Here is a 19,472-nt window from a genome sequence, read left to right on the forward strand (position 1 = left end):
GTTCAAAATATATTAACAACTCAAGTTGTCCGGGTCTTTTTGGAACACCCTGTATGTACTTATTCCAAGTTTGGTCACAATCCAATGACTGGTTCACAAGTTAGCGAGGTAAGAGAATTTTCCAAAAAGGGACCACTGACCGTTGACCTCTTGATCCCAAAATCGAATCAATTCAACTTTACATCAATATCCATGTAGTACTTGTACCAAGTTTGACTTTGATCCCTTCAGCCATTCTTAAGTTATCGCGGAAACGAAAAGCTATCACGGACGCAAGAACGGACAACCTGAAAACATAATGCCTCCAGTGATTTTGACAGTGGAGGCATAAAAAAAATGGAAGAAAACATGTTCTGCAAAGTATCAGGCACCAACTCACACGAACCCCACCACATAAATAAATTAATTAAAAGAGCAGCAAAACCGTCCAGGTTCACCATATTCTCGACTCCAGGAACTATAGTTATACAAGAACAGTGATTTTCGTTAAATTTATCGCAGAGTAAATCCCAGTCCTGGCAATACACGCGTTCTAGTGCTGTTGGCATTTCTTCAAAATTTCCACATTCGCTCCGGTCTGAGCCTTCCCTGCCCACGTTCTCCTCCACATGGTTCCTATCACTGTCACTTTCTTCTTCCGAAGTAGATGCAGTATGAACATTCTTTAGCTCTGCTTCACCATATTACGTTTCGAAAGAATGAGATTCTATTCCAGCAGAAAAGTCCATCGCTACAGTGAGGTGTGTTCCAAGAAGGCAGCTCAGTGGCAGTTTACTGGCGCTGTGACATCACTTCCACAAGTATGGCGTCACGCAATATCTCTCCGAAACGGAACTTTTTGATGAAACTTCTGTTCGACTTGGCACATTGATGAAAATGTTTTGTGTGCATTTGGATAAAATATTGTTGCGGAAATGACCCTTAGTGTGTTATTCAATATAGGATTAGCCCAGATCCCCCATTAAATGCATGTTTAGCCAGGTTGTTCGGTAATTGGACGTTACATGTGTGTCGGGAGGTGTCACAGGCTGTTATTTGTTTGTGCATTGGTGTTGGACCGAGAGGTTCTTCTTCTTCCTTCCTCTCTCCGGACAATAGTCCCCACCCAGCGATCTCTGAGGGGGAGTGGCCTAGAAAAGAGGAAGTGAAACAGAGGCGATGAGCGCCGAGAAAGAGGAAGTGAAACAGAGACGATGAGCGCGAGAAAGAGGAAGTGAAACAGAAAGGCAGCGAGCGCCAAAAAGGAGAGTGAAACTGGAGTCGGCTTCGAGGTCAGCGAGTGCCGGGAAGGCAGAGAAACGACTAGTGGGAGTCATGATCTGCTGTGTAAGGGACAGCTGTGTCTGCTTCGTAAAAGAGGCAGGAGAAACGACTAGTGGGAGTCAGCGATCGACTTTTATGAGGAGGATATCGACATGTTCATCCGGAGTCCAGTGACGGAGCCTCTGACTGTCCCTACTCACCTCACGGCTCGACGACATCTTGGAATCCCATGGACCCAGCCTGCAGAGCCCAACACCTCAATTTGGCCTGATCTGGTGAACAGGCCAGGCCTGGACTTGTATACTGGAACTTGTGAGAAACCAGCTGAAACCCACCATCGATATGACGGTCTTGTGCTGTCGACATTACGCGGGGTCAGAACGTGTTGAGGCTGCGTGTGCAAGCGGTGCTGGGAGAAGAAGGACGAGCGCCACTTTGCCACGCGGCGTGTTTGAGCTTGGGAGCTCGAATCCGAGGGTAGGGTGTGAAAAGAGAAGTCGAGAGTAGGGTGCGAAAACCAAAACTGGTTGCGGACAGTGATTGACATCACTCGTCCGAATCCCACCACCGTGGATCCGTAACAATATTGTTACGGTTGTGGAAATTCGCATTACACCATAAAGAGTCCTCAGGTGAGATATATCGGTAAGTTCATGTGTTGTTAGCCCAAACCCGTTGTATAGAGGGAATATGTGTGATTCTTCCGGGCTGCGATGCTTTGAGTTAGCCATTTTTCTTTCTCTATTGTTATTTTGGACCATTAAGCCGCCAACAACGCAAACAGCCACTACCTTTACCTTCACAACTCCATCCCGCAAACATCGCTTCACCGCCATTCCCAAACGACGCCCGCCAGCCACCAAACCACCACAGCAAACCCCCCACCACCTTTGCCTATCTCCTTTTACAACCATCGACCACACCACCAGTCAACACCAAACGTCGTGCTGTCCAGGGCCCGTTCGGTAATTGATACCGAACACGTCGAGCCGTGGGTACGAATGCGTTCCTCTCAGGGAGAAATTCGGATCAGGAAGGCTTCACGCCCCCTTTTTCTCCGTCCAATGGGCGAGCGTCGGGCAGTATGGCCCCGCCTTCAAGCGCGATGAATGTGAATTCCTCTCAGGAAGGAATTCGGATCAAAAAAGGCTCACGCCCCTTTTTGCCACACCAATGGCTGAACAGAGGGTGGCGTGGCCCCGCCTCCAATCGCGTTTTGATCCTGAAATCTGCATACAGGCTCCTCCTCGGGTCTATAAAGACGCGAGCAAAAGGCAACTCGCGCGGCTGGTCGGGGCGAGTGAAGACGGCGGCTGGTCGGGGCGAGTGAAGAGTTGGAGTTCGAGTCGAGTGAATATGGCGGTCGGCATCGAGGTTGCGGTGTGGGAGTCGCTCGTCTCGTCATTGGTGCCGTTTCGTCGCGGGACCCAAGCCAGCCAGCCATTCCCCTCTCCCGACCCTGAGGATCAGCAATTCCCCCCCCCCCCATCCGCGCTGAGATAGTGCCGGGGGGCCCCGTTCCTCCCCCACCCTAAACGTGGTGCCAACCAAACTGCTTGCGCGGAGCACGCCGGAGAGGGCTCGCCGACCACGCCAGGGGCACGGAGTCAGGGCGCAGACATTGTGGCTTGCCCGCCATCGCGTCACGAGGACGCGGGTAAAACCTTCTCGGTCTTGTGGACCTGGCCGCTCCTCCAGGTTCCACGCACATTTGGTCCACGGACCTGTCTGCCTCCTTGCCTGTGAGGGTGGCTTTCTTTCCTTTGCTTTTAGAATGAGTGATGTGGCGCCAAGTCCCGACAAGTAGAACTGTATAAGTGTTGTAAATAATTGCACTTTTATTCGGTCATATTGCATCTTGTCTTGACTGTGAATACGTGCTTGTCTGTGTTTGTGTAAATAAAGTGCTTGCTTGTTGAACTGTTTCCCGCTTTGCTTCGTCTCCTTCCTTTTATTGAATCTCCATCTTGCATCACATAAGGGATTGATAGTGGGTTTAAAACGCCTGGTAAATAATTGGAACCGTCAAGGTCGACGATAACTCTGCTCGGTTATCCCTGTAGTACGGAACGAGCTGCTTAAGCTTAAGCCACTTAAGCCGCTTAAGCTTCGTGTCCGGAGTCGACCTGTGGCGTGGTACAACTCCTCGGTACGCTACTCGCGCGAGTACTTAAGTAAATCGACCATTCGGCGATCGGACCCTATTTCGCGCAGGTAGAATGCGGACAGAGTTGTGGTGAGGTTAAACCCCAACCCGTGACTGGCTCCGGGCGGTAGTTCCCGGAAGGTCACGACTGAATTGTCCGTTCCGGTGGGCGAGGCGGCCGCTTTTGGCTACACGCCGGCGGGCGTGAATTCGCATCAATATATTTAAATATCCAATTAAATCATGTGTTTATTGCTGGGTTTAATTGCACTTTAAGGATAAATGGACCACAGAAAAAAAAAAAAAGGTGAAATATGTACACCCATTAATGAAGTTTTGTTGACTTTCTTTACCCAGTTATGAAACCTTAAAAAAAAGCAAAATACCCACATCAAGGTTCACAAAAGAGTACAAAGACGAGGGGCAATGATCGACAGACGATATGGGGAATTGTAAAAGAAAGGTGACAACACAGTGTGGAGTGCAATAAACTCAGTAATATAAATAGGAAAAACCCTAAGGTTGTGGTAGGCAGCAGACTCGAAATGCTGCAAGGCAGAGTGACACAACAGACACAGGAATACAGTTCCACGGGTGAGCAAAGAGGGGTATGAAAGAATGGAGATGAGTGTCGAGTTTAGACTTGATGAAGGTAACAAGGAAAGAGTTTCGATAGCAGAAGAAATTGAATCTGAAAGGGCAGGGAATGGGCAGAGTGTGAATCGACAGGACGACGAAGACGAGAACAGACTTGTTTACAAACAAGATAAAATAAAATAATGGCAAAGCCAACGACCAACCTGCCTGTGGTGAGCAGGAAGTATACCTTGGGATTAAGCTTCCTAACGCAAGATTCCAACGACAGTTCAGAGAACATCTTATCTCATGCAGTCTTGAGGAAATAGGACAAGGGCGGGGTCTGCGAGCAGAAAATTTGATTGATCGTGATGATGTAAAATGCCATAATATTTTGTCCAAGTACTGCTGAATGGAAAGGTTTTGAAAGTGCCAAGAAGGCGATTTGTGTTCCACAATGTTAAAAGATATAATTAAATTGGATTAAAATAAAGATTTTAAAGGTTGTAGAAAAACTAAACTGCAGAAGTATATCACCATTGATGCAGCGTCTTTCACACCACCTTATTTAACACGTTACAATTGTTCTTCATGCCTGGTGTTTGTGGCCTTGATGACGTCCTTAAAAAACAGTAAGTTTCCTGTTTGGAATTATTGTACACTGCTCCTTCCCAATTCCATATCCAGGCGATGCATGACACCATCGCCGGACGCCGAAGGGAGTACTCAGTTTTTACTCCGTTTTCTTGTTTGTCCGGGCGATATCTCAGCCAACCTTTGAGCTCGGAACCTGAAATTTGGGGACAAAAGTGAACATGTGCTTTGGCAAAAACAGTATTTTCTATTTTTTGATTAATCAATTAATCGATTGATTACTTATTATCGATTTATTAATTACTTATATTATTTCTCATCTTGGCAATATTGTTGCGGGCCAGGGAACGGTCTCGAGCACGACCGCGAGGTGGAGCAGTAGAGTCGGCTCCACCGAACACACAGGAATTTAGGTCGTGGCCCTCGGATCAGTCCGAAAGGCACGGGTCCCTTATAGGGCCATGAATCGCCAAAAATTTGACCGCGTGGGGTAGGGTTAATTGCCAATTTCAATTTACCTAAATACCCACGTCGTCCAAACTACCGGGGAAATTCACCCTCGGCGGAGCTCGAGCGGAACGAGCCAGTTGCGTGCTCGAACCGTGCGTAACCCGAGCGGATGGTTACCGAGATCCTTCGGTCCAAACGTACATCTACGGCAACAACGGCCTTTCTAATTCCCCAACACGCACCATGTTAAACCAATAAAAGAAACACAAAAACGAGCTGACACATTTAACAAATAGGGTATTTATGAACAGTAGGTGGGGAAGGAGGGAAGCACGTAAGGGCAGAGTTATCACGACTAACAAGAGATGCAAGGCAAATAATGTACAGCGAAGGCACTTAACAATTTACTACTTAAAGACGGGCCCACCGACAGACACACACACACAGATACCCAGAAGCAGGGGTTTCCTTAGAAGCCGGTTACCGGCGACCCACAGCCGTCTACTCGGAGAAAAAATGTCAAAGGTCGCCGCCTACTTACTTCAGCGCCGATTTTTCGATTTTTTTTTTTGTTTTTTTTTTGTCACCACAAAATCTCTACACCCCCTGCTTTGAAATCCGAGAAATGGAATATGGTTTCCTTAATGAATGCTATTTCATCTACACTATTATTATGTAACACACTTACTTCAGATTGCTCACTGTACTCCACCATGTGCAGTATCATCTCCCTATTAAGAACTAAGGTATGGCCCAAATGTTGCTAAAATTCCTCTCTTTTAAAAGTGCTTAGATACTCAATCTTCCAGACACCTTGGTGTGCCCTAAACCATGGCCTTAAATTAATGAACCCTGTTTAAAAGCTGCTTGAACTAACTATACAGTATAGTTGAATTTCAGTCAACCAGTCAGTCAGTCAGTCAGTATGTTAATGCAACTACATCCAGTAAAGGCCTAACTGCCTGTTTTTGTGGAGTTTTCCACCCCAACAGCATGATAATATGAGAACTATTTCATGTCAGAAATCATGCTAGAATGCATCTCCAGCCATCTAGGATCCTCCGGCTTCCAGGGCCCGCCGAGGGCCCTGGACACAGGCCATGCAGCTGCGCTCGCTTCGCTCATGGTGATGGTAACCTGCTACTTTTTAATGGTAGCCTCCTACTCCAAAAAATAAGGAAACCCCTGCAGAAGGACATGGACCTGTCCACCTCGTGTAGTTTGGCTGACACGAGCGAACCAGGCCAGCGTCGAGATGCGGTCCGAGGAACCAGGCGCCAACGAGAGGCGATGATAGAACCAGGCACCAGTGAGAGGCGATGATAGAACCAGGCACCAGCGAGAAGCGATGATAGAACCAGGCACCAGTGAGAGGCGATGATTGAACCAGGCACCAGCGAGAGGCGATGATAGAACCAGGCACCAGCGAGAGGCGATGATAGAACCAGGCACCAGCGAGAGGCGATGATAGAACCAGGCACCAGCGAGAGGCGATGATAGAACCAGGCACCAGCGAGAGGCGATGATAGAACCAGGCGCCAGCGATAGCGATCAAAGTCCAGAGCTCCGCTCAGCGCTCGTCCCGACAACCAAAAGTCTCTCCTTTTTCCAGCAGATACGCCGCACTTATCCTCGGCTCTCCTTTCCTTTCTTTCTCTCCCGCGCAGTCTGTTCAGGCATGGCCCTCTCTCATTGGCTGCCCGACGGCAATCTCACTCACACCCCTCAGATTGGCTGAGAGGGGCGCCATGCCCATATTTGGAGCGAAATCCAAGATGCCAATGCCCCAAAGAAACCCCGCCTGGCACATTGGACTCCGCCCACGTACGTGCCTGCACGCACGTAGGCCATGGCGTCGGTGCAAGGAAGCGAGGTGAAGGTGAGGGTGATGCTGCTGTTGTTGTAGAAATAACAGAAAACCCTGACGATCAAAATAGCTCTGCAGCGCATGAACATTTAATTACCCATTAAACAAGGGAAAGGGAGCTATCTATGCACATTTACTTATCGAAATAACTGAGCTATAGGACCTGTATGTTGAGTGCTCATGGCTTCCAGATTTGTAACAATATCTCAGGCACCTTTTGAGCAAGGAAGCTGATATTTGGACACGACAATGATCAAGCGATTTGGCTAATACGGAGTATTTTTATTTATTGATTAATCAATTAATTATTCATTTTTTGATTAATTACTTAATTTTCAAAAAGTTACAGATTCGGATGAAAGTGGTGGTTAAGGAATGCGATTTAGCAATTGAGAAATTATTTTATGATTATTATTTATTCATTTTAATTATGCAATTAAATCAATTATTGTACAACGCTCCATCCAAATTCTGACTCCATGTGCTGCAAGGCGGCATCGCCGAGTGCCAAAGGCACCCCGCATTTGTTATTTATTTATTTGGCATGGAGGCTGCGTACTTTGAATGTACCGCTACTTGTTTTCAATTTTGTTTGACTGCCAGACGGAGTAAAAAAAATAAATAGGACCACACGGCCTGAAGCTCACCGGGATCAGGAGCAACAGTCACTCAAAGCCCCCACAAACATCAACTTCCGTGAACAAACGTTGGAATACCATGGGTGATGAAGGTTGTGGTGAAGTTTTATCAAAATCATGTGTGTAGTTTAGGAAAAGAGAGTAAATACCTATTTTGGGGCAGGGGGGAGGAGGGGGTCAACCCCCCAAAACTCCAGTAAACCCCCTTTATGAGGAATGATTTTGATGCAGTCAATATACTGTTATGAATCTGGCAGCCAGGAGCACTCAATATTCAGGTCCCTGTAGATCAGTTATTTAGATAAGTATGTGTATAGATAGATTCCCTCCCCTATGTCTAATGGGAACCGAGTGTATGTGCGCTGTGAGTCATTTTGTAGTTAGTTTCTTATATTCCCCAACAACAACCCCAAGAACAACACCAACACAAACGGCATCCTCCCTGGCTTCCTTCCACCATCGGCCTGACACGCATACGTGCCGAGCGCTTGTGAGTGGAGTTCCATTGGCAACCGACGCATTGGCTCCGCTCCAGGGTCAAGCAAGACGTGTTGCCTTCAGCCAATGGGCAAAGCACAGGCGACGTACGCCGCGTTCCAGCCAATGCAGAGGCACGTCGCCCGAAGAAGGAGGAATGCCTCTCGGGGGGGGGGACGGGCCGGGAGGATGCTCGCCACGCCCCCCCGCGGACGAATCACGAACGGAAAGCGGATCGCCTGAGACGACCCGGCCAATCCGGAGGCGAGTTGCGCTGGGGGGGGGGGGGTAAAGAGGAGCGCGGGTGTGCGTGAAGAGGTCCTTCTTTTTCCCTTGAGCCTGTCCCGCGGAGGATCGCCTGCCTGCGAGTCTGTTCCTGCCGAGAATCGCTTGCCTGTTTTGTCTGCTGGCGCTCGCTGTTTCGTCGTTTGCCGGAGGAGCGTGCTGGAACCCGATGCTACCCTCCGTACCCAGTGCTTGCAGCGGCATCGAGTTGCGGGTTCGAGTCCCGCCGAGCCGGATCGTCAAGGGCCGCACGAGGTGGGAAGGTCCAAGCTAGCTCTGGTCTCCAGCTCACCTTTCCTCGAGCTGGAAGCCTTCAATAAAGACCCGACGGGGTCCATTTCTTTGGGTGTGTGTGGGCCTGTCTCTAAAGTAGAACTGTTAAGTGCTTGCGTTATTGTACATTGGAATATATTCGGTTGTAATTTGTTCTTTATCTTCTTTCCCGGTTTTTGCCCATTGTTGTAAAATAAATTCCCCTATTGTTGAATGTCCCAACTCGTTCCTTGTCATTTATTTTATTGGCTAAGCATGGTGCGTGTTGCAAAATAGCAAGACAGTAAATTGTGCATGTGGACCGACAGGCCTGAGTGACCATCCGCTCGGGTTACACACGGGTCGAGCACGGTAACGGCTCGTCCCGCTCGAGGTCTGTCGAGGGCGTGAATTCCCCGGTAGCTTTTCCGCGTAGGTAATTAGGTATATTGAAGTTTGGCAATTAAACCTACCCCACGCGGTCAAATTTTTGGTGATTCATGGCCCTGTAAGGGACCCGTGCCTTTCGGACTGATCCGAGGGCAACGACCTAAATTTCGGTGTGTTCGGTGGAGCCGACTCCACTGCTCCCCCTCGTGGTCGTGCTCGCCACGGATACCCTGCCCCACAACAATACCTTCGTTAGGCATCACATATGAAGTTTGTGGGCAAGTTTCGTCAAAACTGTGTTTGGTTCAAGTGACAATGACTGAAGTGTTTATGGACTCACTGACTCACTCACTCACTCATTGACCTAAGGCACTGCACAATCGCATAAGCTCACCAGACTTGAGTCCAGGTGAGCTGAAATAAATTACATCACTCCTCAGACAGGTAGACAGAGTAAAAAATATTATCTCACTCCTCGGAGCGCATGTGCAATTGGGATAAATTCAGACAAAAGTACAACAAAACTACAGCTTTGTTTTCCGATTCATGTTCAAAATATAACCTGCAATTGAAATCAAGTTGTTCTTCGATCATAAACTGACATTTGTAGACAGACAGACAGACAGACAGACAAAGTGAACCAATTGCTTTACCCCGTTTTTCACTTCGCACGTGCGGGGTGATGAAAAGGAAGGCCTTCGATATCAGGGTCTCAGGGCGGGCAAAATGAGTAGCACCAGTCCACAGTGGGAAGCAATGTACCATATTCTCGATGAAGTCTTTGAACACCATTAGAAGCTGAAGGATGACTTTGCCCTGCAGAAAATAGAGGTGGTGGCCAGCTTTGGAAGTGAATTTGGAGATGCGATTTGCCCAAGACAGGTTATAGCTGATAGTGAAGCCCAGGAGTTCCTGAGACTGTATTTCTCCACGATACTGACAAGAGAAATAAACTTCGGGGATTTGCTTGGCAGTCCTTGAGTGACAAATTGAGAACATGGCTCTTTCTTGCACGAAACCACATGTTGCAGGTGGATCATGAGTGGCTTATCTTCTCCAGATTGGTAGAGGGATGCTAGCATGGCTCACCTGGCATACGAGTACAGAACTATCCTTCACAGAGTGGACTGGAGTCATCTGAAACATTATAAAATGCATCTTTTTAATGTAAAGACATGTTGATGTTCATCAACAACACGATTGGTCCCAGAACACGACCTTGAAGGGGAGCAACCTCGAAAAGGTACAGCAATGGATGGTATTTCATTCAAAGAAAACAGCTACCTGTTAGCGCACAGGAAATGACAACCAGTCGAGGAGGGAACTTCGGATACCACAAGCTGACAGTTTGGAAACCGGGGTGAGGTGCCAGGCTATCGGGGCCGTGCGTCCATCTCAAAAAAGAGGTCACGGCAATTCATCCATTGCCAACACAATGAAAACATTCGCAAGGTGGAAATGATCTGGGTGGAAGCAATGATTTAATTTGATTACTTCGCTGAACCGTTCAGGGTGAGGAGGACAACGGGTCTGGAGCTGACACAGAGTTTTGACACCGTTCTCGTGAATTGGGGAGCAACGTCGGCGGCAACATCCCACGATGCAGGCAGGTGACCTTCGGCAAATGACCTGCAAAAGGGCAGAGAGACGAATCGATTGATGAACGGTCTTTTTAGCCGCGTCTCGCATAGCGAACGTGGCTCTAAGAGAGCTCCGCATTATTGTTTTTTTTTGTTCTTCTTCTTCTTCTTCTTCTGGTGAGGACAAAACCTTTAGGACTCGGCTCTTTTATATACAGGATCCGGATCTCCTTAAATACTAAACACCTGTACACATCCTCGCATTGAGGGTGCCTTTTGAGAGAGTCTATCATCAACTTTTAAATATATTCGGACATTTGCTTTAAAGTTTCGAAAAGTTCACGTTACTATTTAAAGATTATTCCATTTAATGTGTTGTAATTTCGTAAATACACGATTTTCTCATCATGAATGAGGAGCCTCCATGACGGGTCTTGCTATTGGCTGCATCAAGGCACGTGATGAAATATCGGAAGTTGTTGTTATTGCCTTTAGGATGCGGCTCTTGGACACATTTGTCCTTGTTGAGTGTTCGAGTACGGGTCAAATGGAGGAGTTAGGGGTGAGGAATTTCTCCACCTTGGCATGAGGGAAGTCCACCTACCAGGGGACGGTTTCAGTGAGGTTGTGGAGGATGTGTTAAAGCAAAGAGCTCAAAAACTCAATTTTGCCCCACACCCGCCCCCCACACCCCAATCCCCCACCCCAAACCCCCCCCACACCCCAAACCACCCCCACACCCCCAATCCCACACCCCAACCCCCCAGACACACACCCCAACCCCCCAGACACACACCCCAACCCCCCCAGACACACACCCCAACCCCCCAGACACACACCCCAACCCCCCAGACACACACCCCAACCTCCCCCAGACACACCCCAACCCCCCAGACACACACCCCAACCCCCCAGACACACCCCAACCCCCAGACACACACCCCAACCCCCCAGACACACACCCCAACCCCCCAGACACACACCCCAACCCCCCCAGACACACACCCCAACCCCCCCCCCAGACACACACCCCAACCCCCCAGACACACACCCCAACCCCCCCAGACACACACCCCAACCCCCCAGACACACACCCCAACCCCCCCAGACACACACCCCAACCCCCCCAGACACACACCACCAAACCCACACAAGAGTATGGGAAACAATTCAAAAGAAAAAGAGAAAATTCCTCTTGTTATTCGGTCCTTTATGGTAATAATCGAGTGTTCAGGCCGTCCATCGGTCGTGAGTCCGTGAAGTAGACGGACGGACAGTTAGGGAGAGGCCAGAGTGAAGGCCCGACACGACATCCGTTACATTCCCCCACACGAGCCGTACCTTGCTGTACGGAGCAGGCCTCGGCACGCCTCGACGCCTCCTGGCCGCACGCCCACGACCGGGACGATCCCGTCCACCCCGGTTCTGTCTAATTATGTCATCCAGCGACATGTCTATCTTGTCCGCCATTGAAATAGACCGGGGATGTAAGAGTCTGAGGGGACAGCGGGGGCAACGGAAGACGCGGGCACAAGATGGAAGATAATTGTCCCGAGTTGTTGTTTTTTTTCTCCCTTTCTTTACGTGTAGGTTTCAACAGCTTCTCGCAGTTATTTAACACGTAAATATGAATAAAATTATTGAAATATATTTTATCATTATAATGGAGATACAGTTCACCGGAAGTAGCACCAAAAAAAAACCAACTATCGCGAGACTTCGACCATATTTATTACTGGCTTTTTGTCGAGATGAAAAACTCAGGATTGCATGAAAATAACTTCATGTTTGTGCTTTTAACTTCAAAATGTTTGTACAGTTACTGCTGTGAGTGGAACTGACTATTTCAATAAACAGTAGTCGTAACGGAATGAGAAAACGACTCAACGAGTGTATTTGAGCTTATACACCGCTTCTTCGAACGTAATTGTTCACAAGTAAAGAGTACGTTCAACAAATAAACTTAATAATGCATCACATTTCTATTACATATAGTTTCAGAAATGTCGTCTCCGGTATCACTTGAGATGAGGTTTTCCGATAGTGTCGTATATTTATTACGTACTCACGGAAAGCAGATTCAAGTGAGAAAGGATGGGGAAGGGGGATTGGAGGGGTGAGGAGAGGATATTGCCGTAGTATTCCATGGCATTGGGAGCATTGAACAAACAAGCTAAAATGAGCCAAGATCCTCGTCCTCTTAATGATGACGTCATAAAAACGAATATGACGTCATTGTGATGTATCAGGTTTGCGATAAATTATCTGTGCAAATGCCAGGCTTGATTCCCGCAAACAAAATTCAAACGGCTTGCCTGGTTTTGGAGATAATAGTATAGGCGATTTCCATCAACGGCGATATTATGACGTCAATCTTTTTACTAGGAAGAATTTCCAAAATCGGAGAGATTGAATGCCTGCGCGTGGGCTTTCTGCATATACATGGCAAGTTTCACGAAGATCCGATGAAAACTCTTGGTTGTGAAACAAAAAATGACAAAAAATAGGAATGACGTCATAAAAATTGATATGACGTCATAGTGATGCATCATATGTGCGGTAATTCATCTCTGCTCATGCCCTCTTCAATTACCGCAAACAGAATTCAAAAAGCTTGCTCAGTTTCGGAGATAATTTTTTAGGCGATTTCCATTAGCGGAGATATTTTGACGTCATAACTTTTTTTCTAGGAGGAATTTTCAAAATCGGAGATGGTTACTGTCTGTGCAGGGTATTTTTACATATATATATATATATATATATATATATATATATATATATATATATATATATATATATATATATATATATATATATATATATATATATATATATATATATATATATATATATATATATGTATATTTATATATATATATATATATATATATGCCAAATTTCAGGAAGTTTCGATGAAAACTGTAGGCTGTGAAACAAAAAAAGTCCACAAGAATAAGATGAAGAACAACAACGTAAGACTTAGATCCCCCACGAGGATCTAAAAATAAACAAGTACAGGTACTTTCAAAGTACACCACCCCCTTGCCAAATAAATAAATAACAAATCCTCAAGCACGTGATATCGGCACCCTGGCGATGCCGCCTTGCAGCCCATGCAGTCGGAATTGTGAGGGAACGCTGCACAATAATTAATTGATTAATTGCATAATTAAAATAAATAAATAATAATCGCAGAATAATTTATTTCTTAATCAAATGGATAATGGCATCCCGAAACCACCGCCGTTTCAACCAAATCTGTAACTTTTTGAAAAATCAAGTAATTAATCGAAAAATTCAATTTATTCATTTATCGATATATCAAAAACACCCTATATAATCCAAATCAGTTGTTCACCATTATGCCCAAATATCAGCTTCAGAGCTCAAAAGGTAACTGAGATATTGCAAAGATGAGAAATAAAATAAATAAGTGATTTATAAATCGATAATAATTAACTAATTCATAAGTTTATGGATTATTCAAAAAAAAAAAAAGTTCGTTTTCGCCAAAGCATATCTTCACATTTGTTCCCAAATTTCAGCTTCCGAGCTCAAAGGATGGCTGATATATTTTTCCAGACAAACAAGAAAGAAAATAATTAATTGATTAATCAATAAATGAAAAATACCCTTCATTGCCAAATCAGTCATTCACTGTCCTGTCCAAATCTCAGCTTCCAAGCTCAAAAGGTGCCTGAGATATTGCCCAGATGAGAAATAAATAAATAAATAAATGATCGATAGTAATTAAATAATTAATTTATTTATCGATAAATCAAAAATACCCTTTATAATCCAAATCAGTTGTTCACTACCATGCCCAAATATCAGCTTCCAAGCTCAAAGGGTAACTGGGATATTGCAAAGATGAGAAATAAAATAAATAAGTCATTTATAAATCGATAATAATTAACTAATTCATAAGTTAATTGATTATTCAAAAACTAAATAAGTTTTTTTTCACCAAAGCACATGTTCACTTTTGTTCCCAAATTTCAGCTTCCTTACTCAAAGGATGGCTGATATATTTTTCCAGACAAATAACAAAGAAAATAATTAATCGATAAATTGATGAATCAATAAATGAAAAATACCCTTTATAGCCAAATCAGTTGGTCACTGTCCTATCCAAATCTCAGCTTCCAAGCTCAAAAGGTGCCTGAGATATTGCCCAGATGAGAAATAAACAAATAAATAATCGGCATTAATTAAATAATTAATCAATCAATTAATTGATTAATAAAAAAACATTTTAAAATACCACCTTTTGCCAAAGCACCTCTTCAATGCTGTCCCCAAATTTTAGCTTCCCAACTCAAAGGATGGCTGGGATATTGCCCAGCCAAAAAAGAAAGAAAATAATTGATCAATAAATTGATTAATCAATAAATCAAAAATACCATTTATGGCCAAATCACTTGGTCACTGTCCTGTCCAAATATCAGCTTCCTCGCTCAAAAGGTGCCTGAGATATTGCCCAGATGAGAAATAAAATAAATAATAATTAATAAATCGATAATAATTAATTAATCAATTAATTGATTAATGAACAAATAAAAAATGGTTTTTTCTAAAGCACATCTTTGCATTTGTCTCCAAATTTCAGCTTCCGAGCTCAAAGGATGGCTGAGATATTGCCCAGCCAAAAAAGAAAGAAAATAATTGATCAATAAATTAATCAATAAATCAAAAATACCGTTTATGGCCAAATCACTTGGTCACTGTCCTGTCCAAATATCAGCTTCCTCGCTCAAAAGGTGCCTGAGATATTGCCCAGATGAGAAATAAAATAAATAATAATTAATAAATCGATAATAATTAATTTATCAATAAATGGATTAATGAACAAATTAAAAAATACTGTTTTTGCCAAAGCACATCTTTGCTTTTGCCCCCAAATTTCAGCTTCCTAGCACAAAGGATGGCTGATATATCACCTGGAAAAACAAACAACCAAAGAAACAAACAAGAAAACCGAGTAAAAACTGAGTACTCCCTTCCTTCAGCGGTCGGATTGACGAAATTTTCACCAAAGGAGCGACTACTCATGTAGATTGTTTCATTGATAATTATGACGTCATATGTCACGTGGTGGCAGTCATGTTGGAAAAACTTTGGACCCCCCCCCCCATCTCTGAAACCACACCAAGGAAATATTTGATGACGTCATCGGTCACATGACTTGGCAGCCATATTGGTTTTTTCAAAAATCTCTGAAGTGGCTGAACAGATCGAGGCGGAACTTCACATGTATGACCACCTATCCACGAAGAACAAAAGCTTCACACATATGACGTCATAGGTCACATGGTTTGGAAGCCATATTGGATTTAAACTAAAACTGATAGAAATCTCCAGAACAGCTGGACAGATCAAGGGGAAATTTGACAAAAATGTCCCCCAAGCCTCCGGTGCACAAGTTTTTCAAGGAATAATTGAGGTCACATCATTTGGCAGAAGAAAAATATTAAATAAATGTTTTCTCTGGAACCAGTTCATCAATCAAAGTGAAACTTCACAATTGTGATCTCGCCGTGATAGGGAATACGTGTTTTAAATTTCAACTTGATCGGACACATGGTCTGGCAGGCAGAATTATTTAATTTTTTGGAATAATGCTCATTTGGCTGTGCCTGGGTTGGTTTGAGGGGAGAGGAGCAGCAGCTGAAATGTGAATCCTATCCATGTTCCTCCTGATGACTTCATCTTTGCTTTTTACTTGTTTTGGTTCCTTCTGATTACTCCAATGCAGGACTGTACTTATTTAGTCTTCCATTTGATTTGAATTTAATATTTTTTAATCCCATTGTAAATTTGATTGAATAATAAACGTCATGGGTCAGGGTCAGGTGTCCAATCAAAGCGGGACATCTTGGTACCTGGTCATCACTGCCAGCAGTTATAAAGTGGCAGTTCCAATTGTCTTATTAATTACGTAACACGCCAGTATACAAACACCACACAAAACAAGTCCTGGTGAGGGTCTGCAATCTCTGAATGCTCTTTTTCTTGTTTTCGTACCCCAGGGGCAGGGCCAAAAATAATACTGCTTCTTGCCATGTGGTAATCATAACTACCAAGTTTGGTGAATTTCTGCACAACCTTTTGAGGAGATAGCATGATGGACAGACCAGACTACAATATCCTACTTGTTTTTAGCTCACATGGATTTTAGTCAAGTGAGCAATGTCAGTAATTATGAGTGAGTCCGTAAACACTTCAGTCATTACCACTTGAACCAAACACATAGATTTTGATGAAACTTGACCAGAACCTTCATCACCAGTGAAGTACCAAAGTGTACCGACCGCATCAAAATCTGCACTCACAAAGGAGTCTACGGGGGGCCGGGTGGTTGAGCCCCACAAAATAGGTATTGCTCTCTTCTCCAACCTATACACAGCATTTCAATGAAACTTGACTACAACATGCCTGTGTTGGTTTAATAGTTCGGGTGGCAGGCTTGAGATCCCACTTGGCTGTTGAAATAATACCAGGTGGGGTTAACTTGGCCTGTCATCCTTCTGAGGTCGGCAAAATGAGTGCCAGCATACTGGTATACTGTGTCGGAGTGGCAACCCGTCCAGGATTGAGCCCAAGAGCCAAGGAGACTGCTTCGGCAGTACCAAAGCTCTGCACAGAGGATGGTCCCAATCTCCTCCTCCTCCTCCTCTCTTCTCTAACGGATACACAGCATTTCAATGAAACTTGACGACATCATCATGGTGTTGGCGTAATGGTTAGGGTGATAGGCTTGGGATCCTAGGATCCTGAGTTCAAATCCCACTTGTCCGTTGAATTGATACCAGGTGGGGTTGACTCAGCCTGTCATCCTTCTGAGGTTGGCAAAATGAGTACCAGCTTGCTGGTGTCCTGCGTCGGAGTGGCGATCCATCCAGGATTGAGCCCAATAGCCTAAGAGACTACTTAAGCAGCACCAATGTTCTGCACAGAGTATGGCCCCAATGGATGGATGGATGAATGACTACAATCTTCATCACCCTTGATGTACCAAAGTTTGTTCACAGCATAAAAAAATGAGGGTCGAAGGTAGTCTGCAGGGGGGGTTGAGAGACTGTTGCTCCTGATGCAGGTGAGCTTCAGGACAGGCAGTCCTATTTAAAAAAAAAATTAATAAAAGCATGCAGATAATGCCTCATGTTTAGTTTGCTTTCTGCTGCTTTCTGGTCTGAGGGATGACAGATGGTACGGCAGAGGGTGGAGTCATCAGCAAAGAAATAAAGAGGATTTTCCAGAATCGGTGAGATCATTGATGAAAATCAGGAAAAGAACAGGGTCCAGAACGCTGCCTTGAGGAACTCCCGCCTGGACAGGAAGAGGGGACGAGAGAACTCCATTTAGGGCCACACGCTGGCTGCGACAGAAGAGGAAGTCTGCGAGCCATGAATGGAGATGGCCTTGGATACCATAGGAAGAGAGTTTGGTGAGCAGGGCAGGGTTGCAAGACCGTGTCAAAAGCACTTGATACGTCTAAGGATATGGCTCTGATTTCATGTCCTGCATTGAGTACCTCCATCCATTGTTGGGAGAACAGAAGCAGCATTTCCAGTGAAGAATGACTTGGTCTGAAAACAAATTGATGATTGGAAATCAAGCCATTGGAGAAGAGGAAGGATTTAATGTCTGAAGTGATGATGGATTCCATAACCTTGCTGATGATTGGGAGAAGGCTGATGGGTCTGTAGTTGCAGGGATCTGTTTTTGCACCTTTTTATGCAGGGCAGTAATGTTTGCTGATTCCCAAGCATATGGCAGATGACCTTGAGCAAATGAGAGGGTGAATAGAACAGAGAGGGTGAGCAAGAGCAGAGAAGCAGGTTTTTAGGACATGTGGGCTGATGCCATCTGGACCGGTTGCAGAATCTGAGGTGAGGTTTGACAGCGAGATTATTTTATTATTACGATTAAAAATAAATTAAACTACAAATGGATTTTATCATTTTAGGATGAAAATGCATTTCAAAGGGTTACCTCTCAGACCAACAGCTGCTGCTGCCCAAAACAAAAACAGTTAAAGTAAGAAAGAGACCAAAAGATTTTAGTACAAAACAAATCTATCATAATAATAATAATAAATGTCAGCATGTGCATCTCCTCCACAACTCCAACATCATGAAACCTCGCAGCCTGAAACTTTGCATTCACACCAAGAAAAATCCAAGGGAGTGCATAAATGAAAATTGGGTGTTTGGGTTAATTTATACACCCCTATTGAAGATAATTAATGGCTTTATTCAATCCTCCTTTATCAAGGCACATCCTTGGTCACCTCGCTGGGGTTTTAATTTCTTTTCTTTTTTCTGGCCTGCTCAACAATGCCTGAACTTGCAACAGATAACGATGGTTCCTTCACGACAGTTTTTCTTATTTTTTTGTTTTCCACTTTCCTCACGCATCATCAAATGCCTGATCATTATTCCTCCAAATTGCTGGATTCTGGATACAATGCATATAAACGCCGAGAGCTGCCAGCATTTGTTGCTTTTCATTTCCGCACATGCCATAACCACCAGAATATCATTAATCTCATCCAAATTTCAAAATATAAAAGTTTTTAAATGACCTCAACAGTAGTTAGTTCTGATTGCTAAAAAAAAAAAGTTCATTCGTCCAGTTCGGACATTGCTTGACATTCCGGGCGTCTCCACATGCATGTTTATATTTCCAATCAGTGATCGCTAATCGCTTGCCAAGTCAGCCGTTCCTCATCAACCGTTTCATTGGAGTACTTGCTTGAGTGCTTAAGCCACTGGGTGAGCACTATACAAGCTGCTTGGTTGTTCGTTTCCAAGCCAAGGCCATTCAAGGCCAAAATATATGCACTCACAAAAACATTTGCTCTTTCACCCTCTCCACTCACCCTCCCCTCTCTCCACCCCACATCCTCTCTCTTCCCCACCCCATCCCTCCCCCTCTCTCTTCCCCACCCC

At 44.7% G+C, this 19,472-nt stretch overlaps 1 protein-coding gene across 2 annotated transcripts in view; it reads right to left on the minus strand.

Annotated features, from left to right (window-relative positions):
- The window catches only part of LOC147035499 (THO complex subunit 4-like), a 64,356-nt gene extending 52,265 nt beyond the window's left edge, over positions 1 to 12,091 (minus strand). For both annotated transcript variants that reach the window (XM_085899360.1, XM_085899351.1), the window contains exon 1: positions 11,860 to 12,091. In XM_085899360.1, the coding sequence (XP_085755486.1) occupies positions 11,860 to 11,988 (129 nt within the window). In that variant the 5' untranslated portion in view covers positions 11,989 to 12,091. The remainder of the gene's footprint in view (positions 1 to 11,859) is intronic.
- Between the last annotated feature and the right edge of the window lie 7,381 nt (positions 12,092 to 19,472).

This window comes from Eptatretus burgeri, chromosome 1 (genome assembly GCF_056783735.1).
Source record: "Eptatretus burgeri isolate ZD-2024b chromosome 1, Ebu_testis_v1, whole genome shotgun sequence".
NCBI classification, from domain to species: domain Eukaryota; kingdom Metazoa; phylum Chordata; class Myxini; order Myxiniformes; family Myxinidae; genus Eptatretus; species Eptatretus burgeri.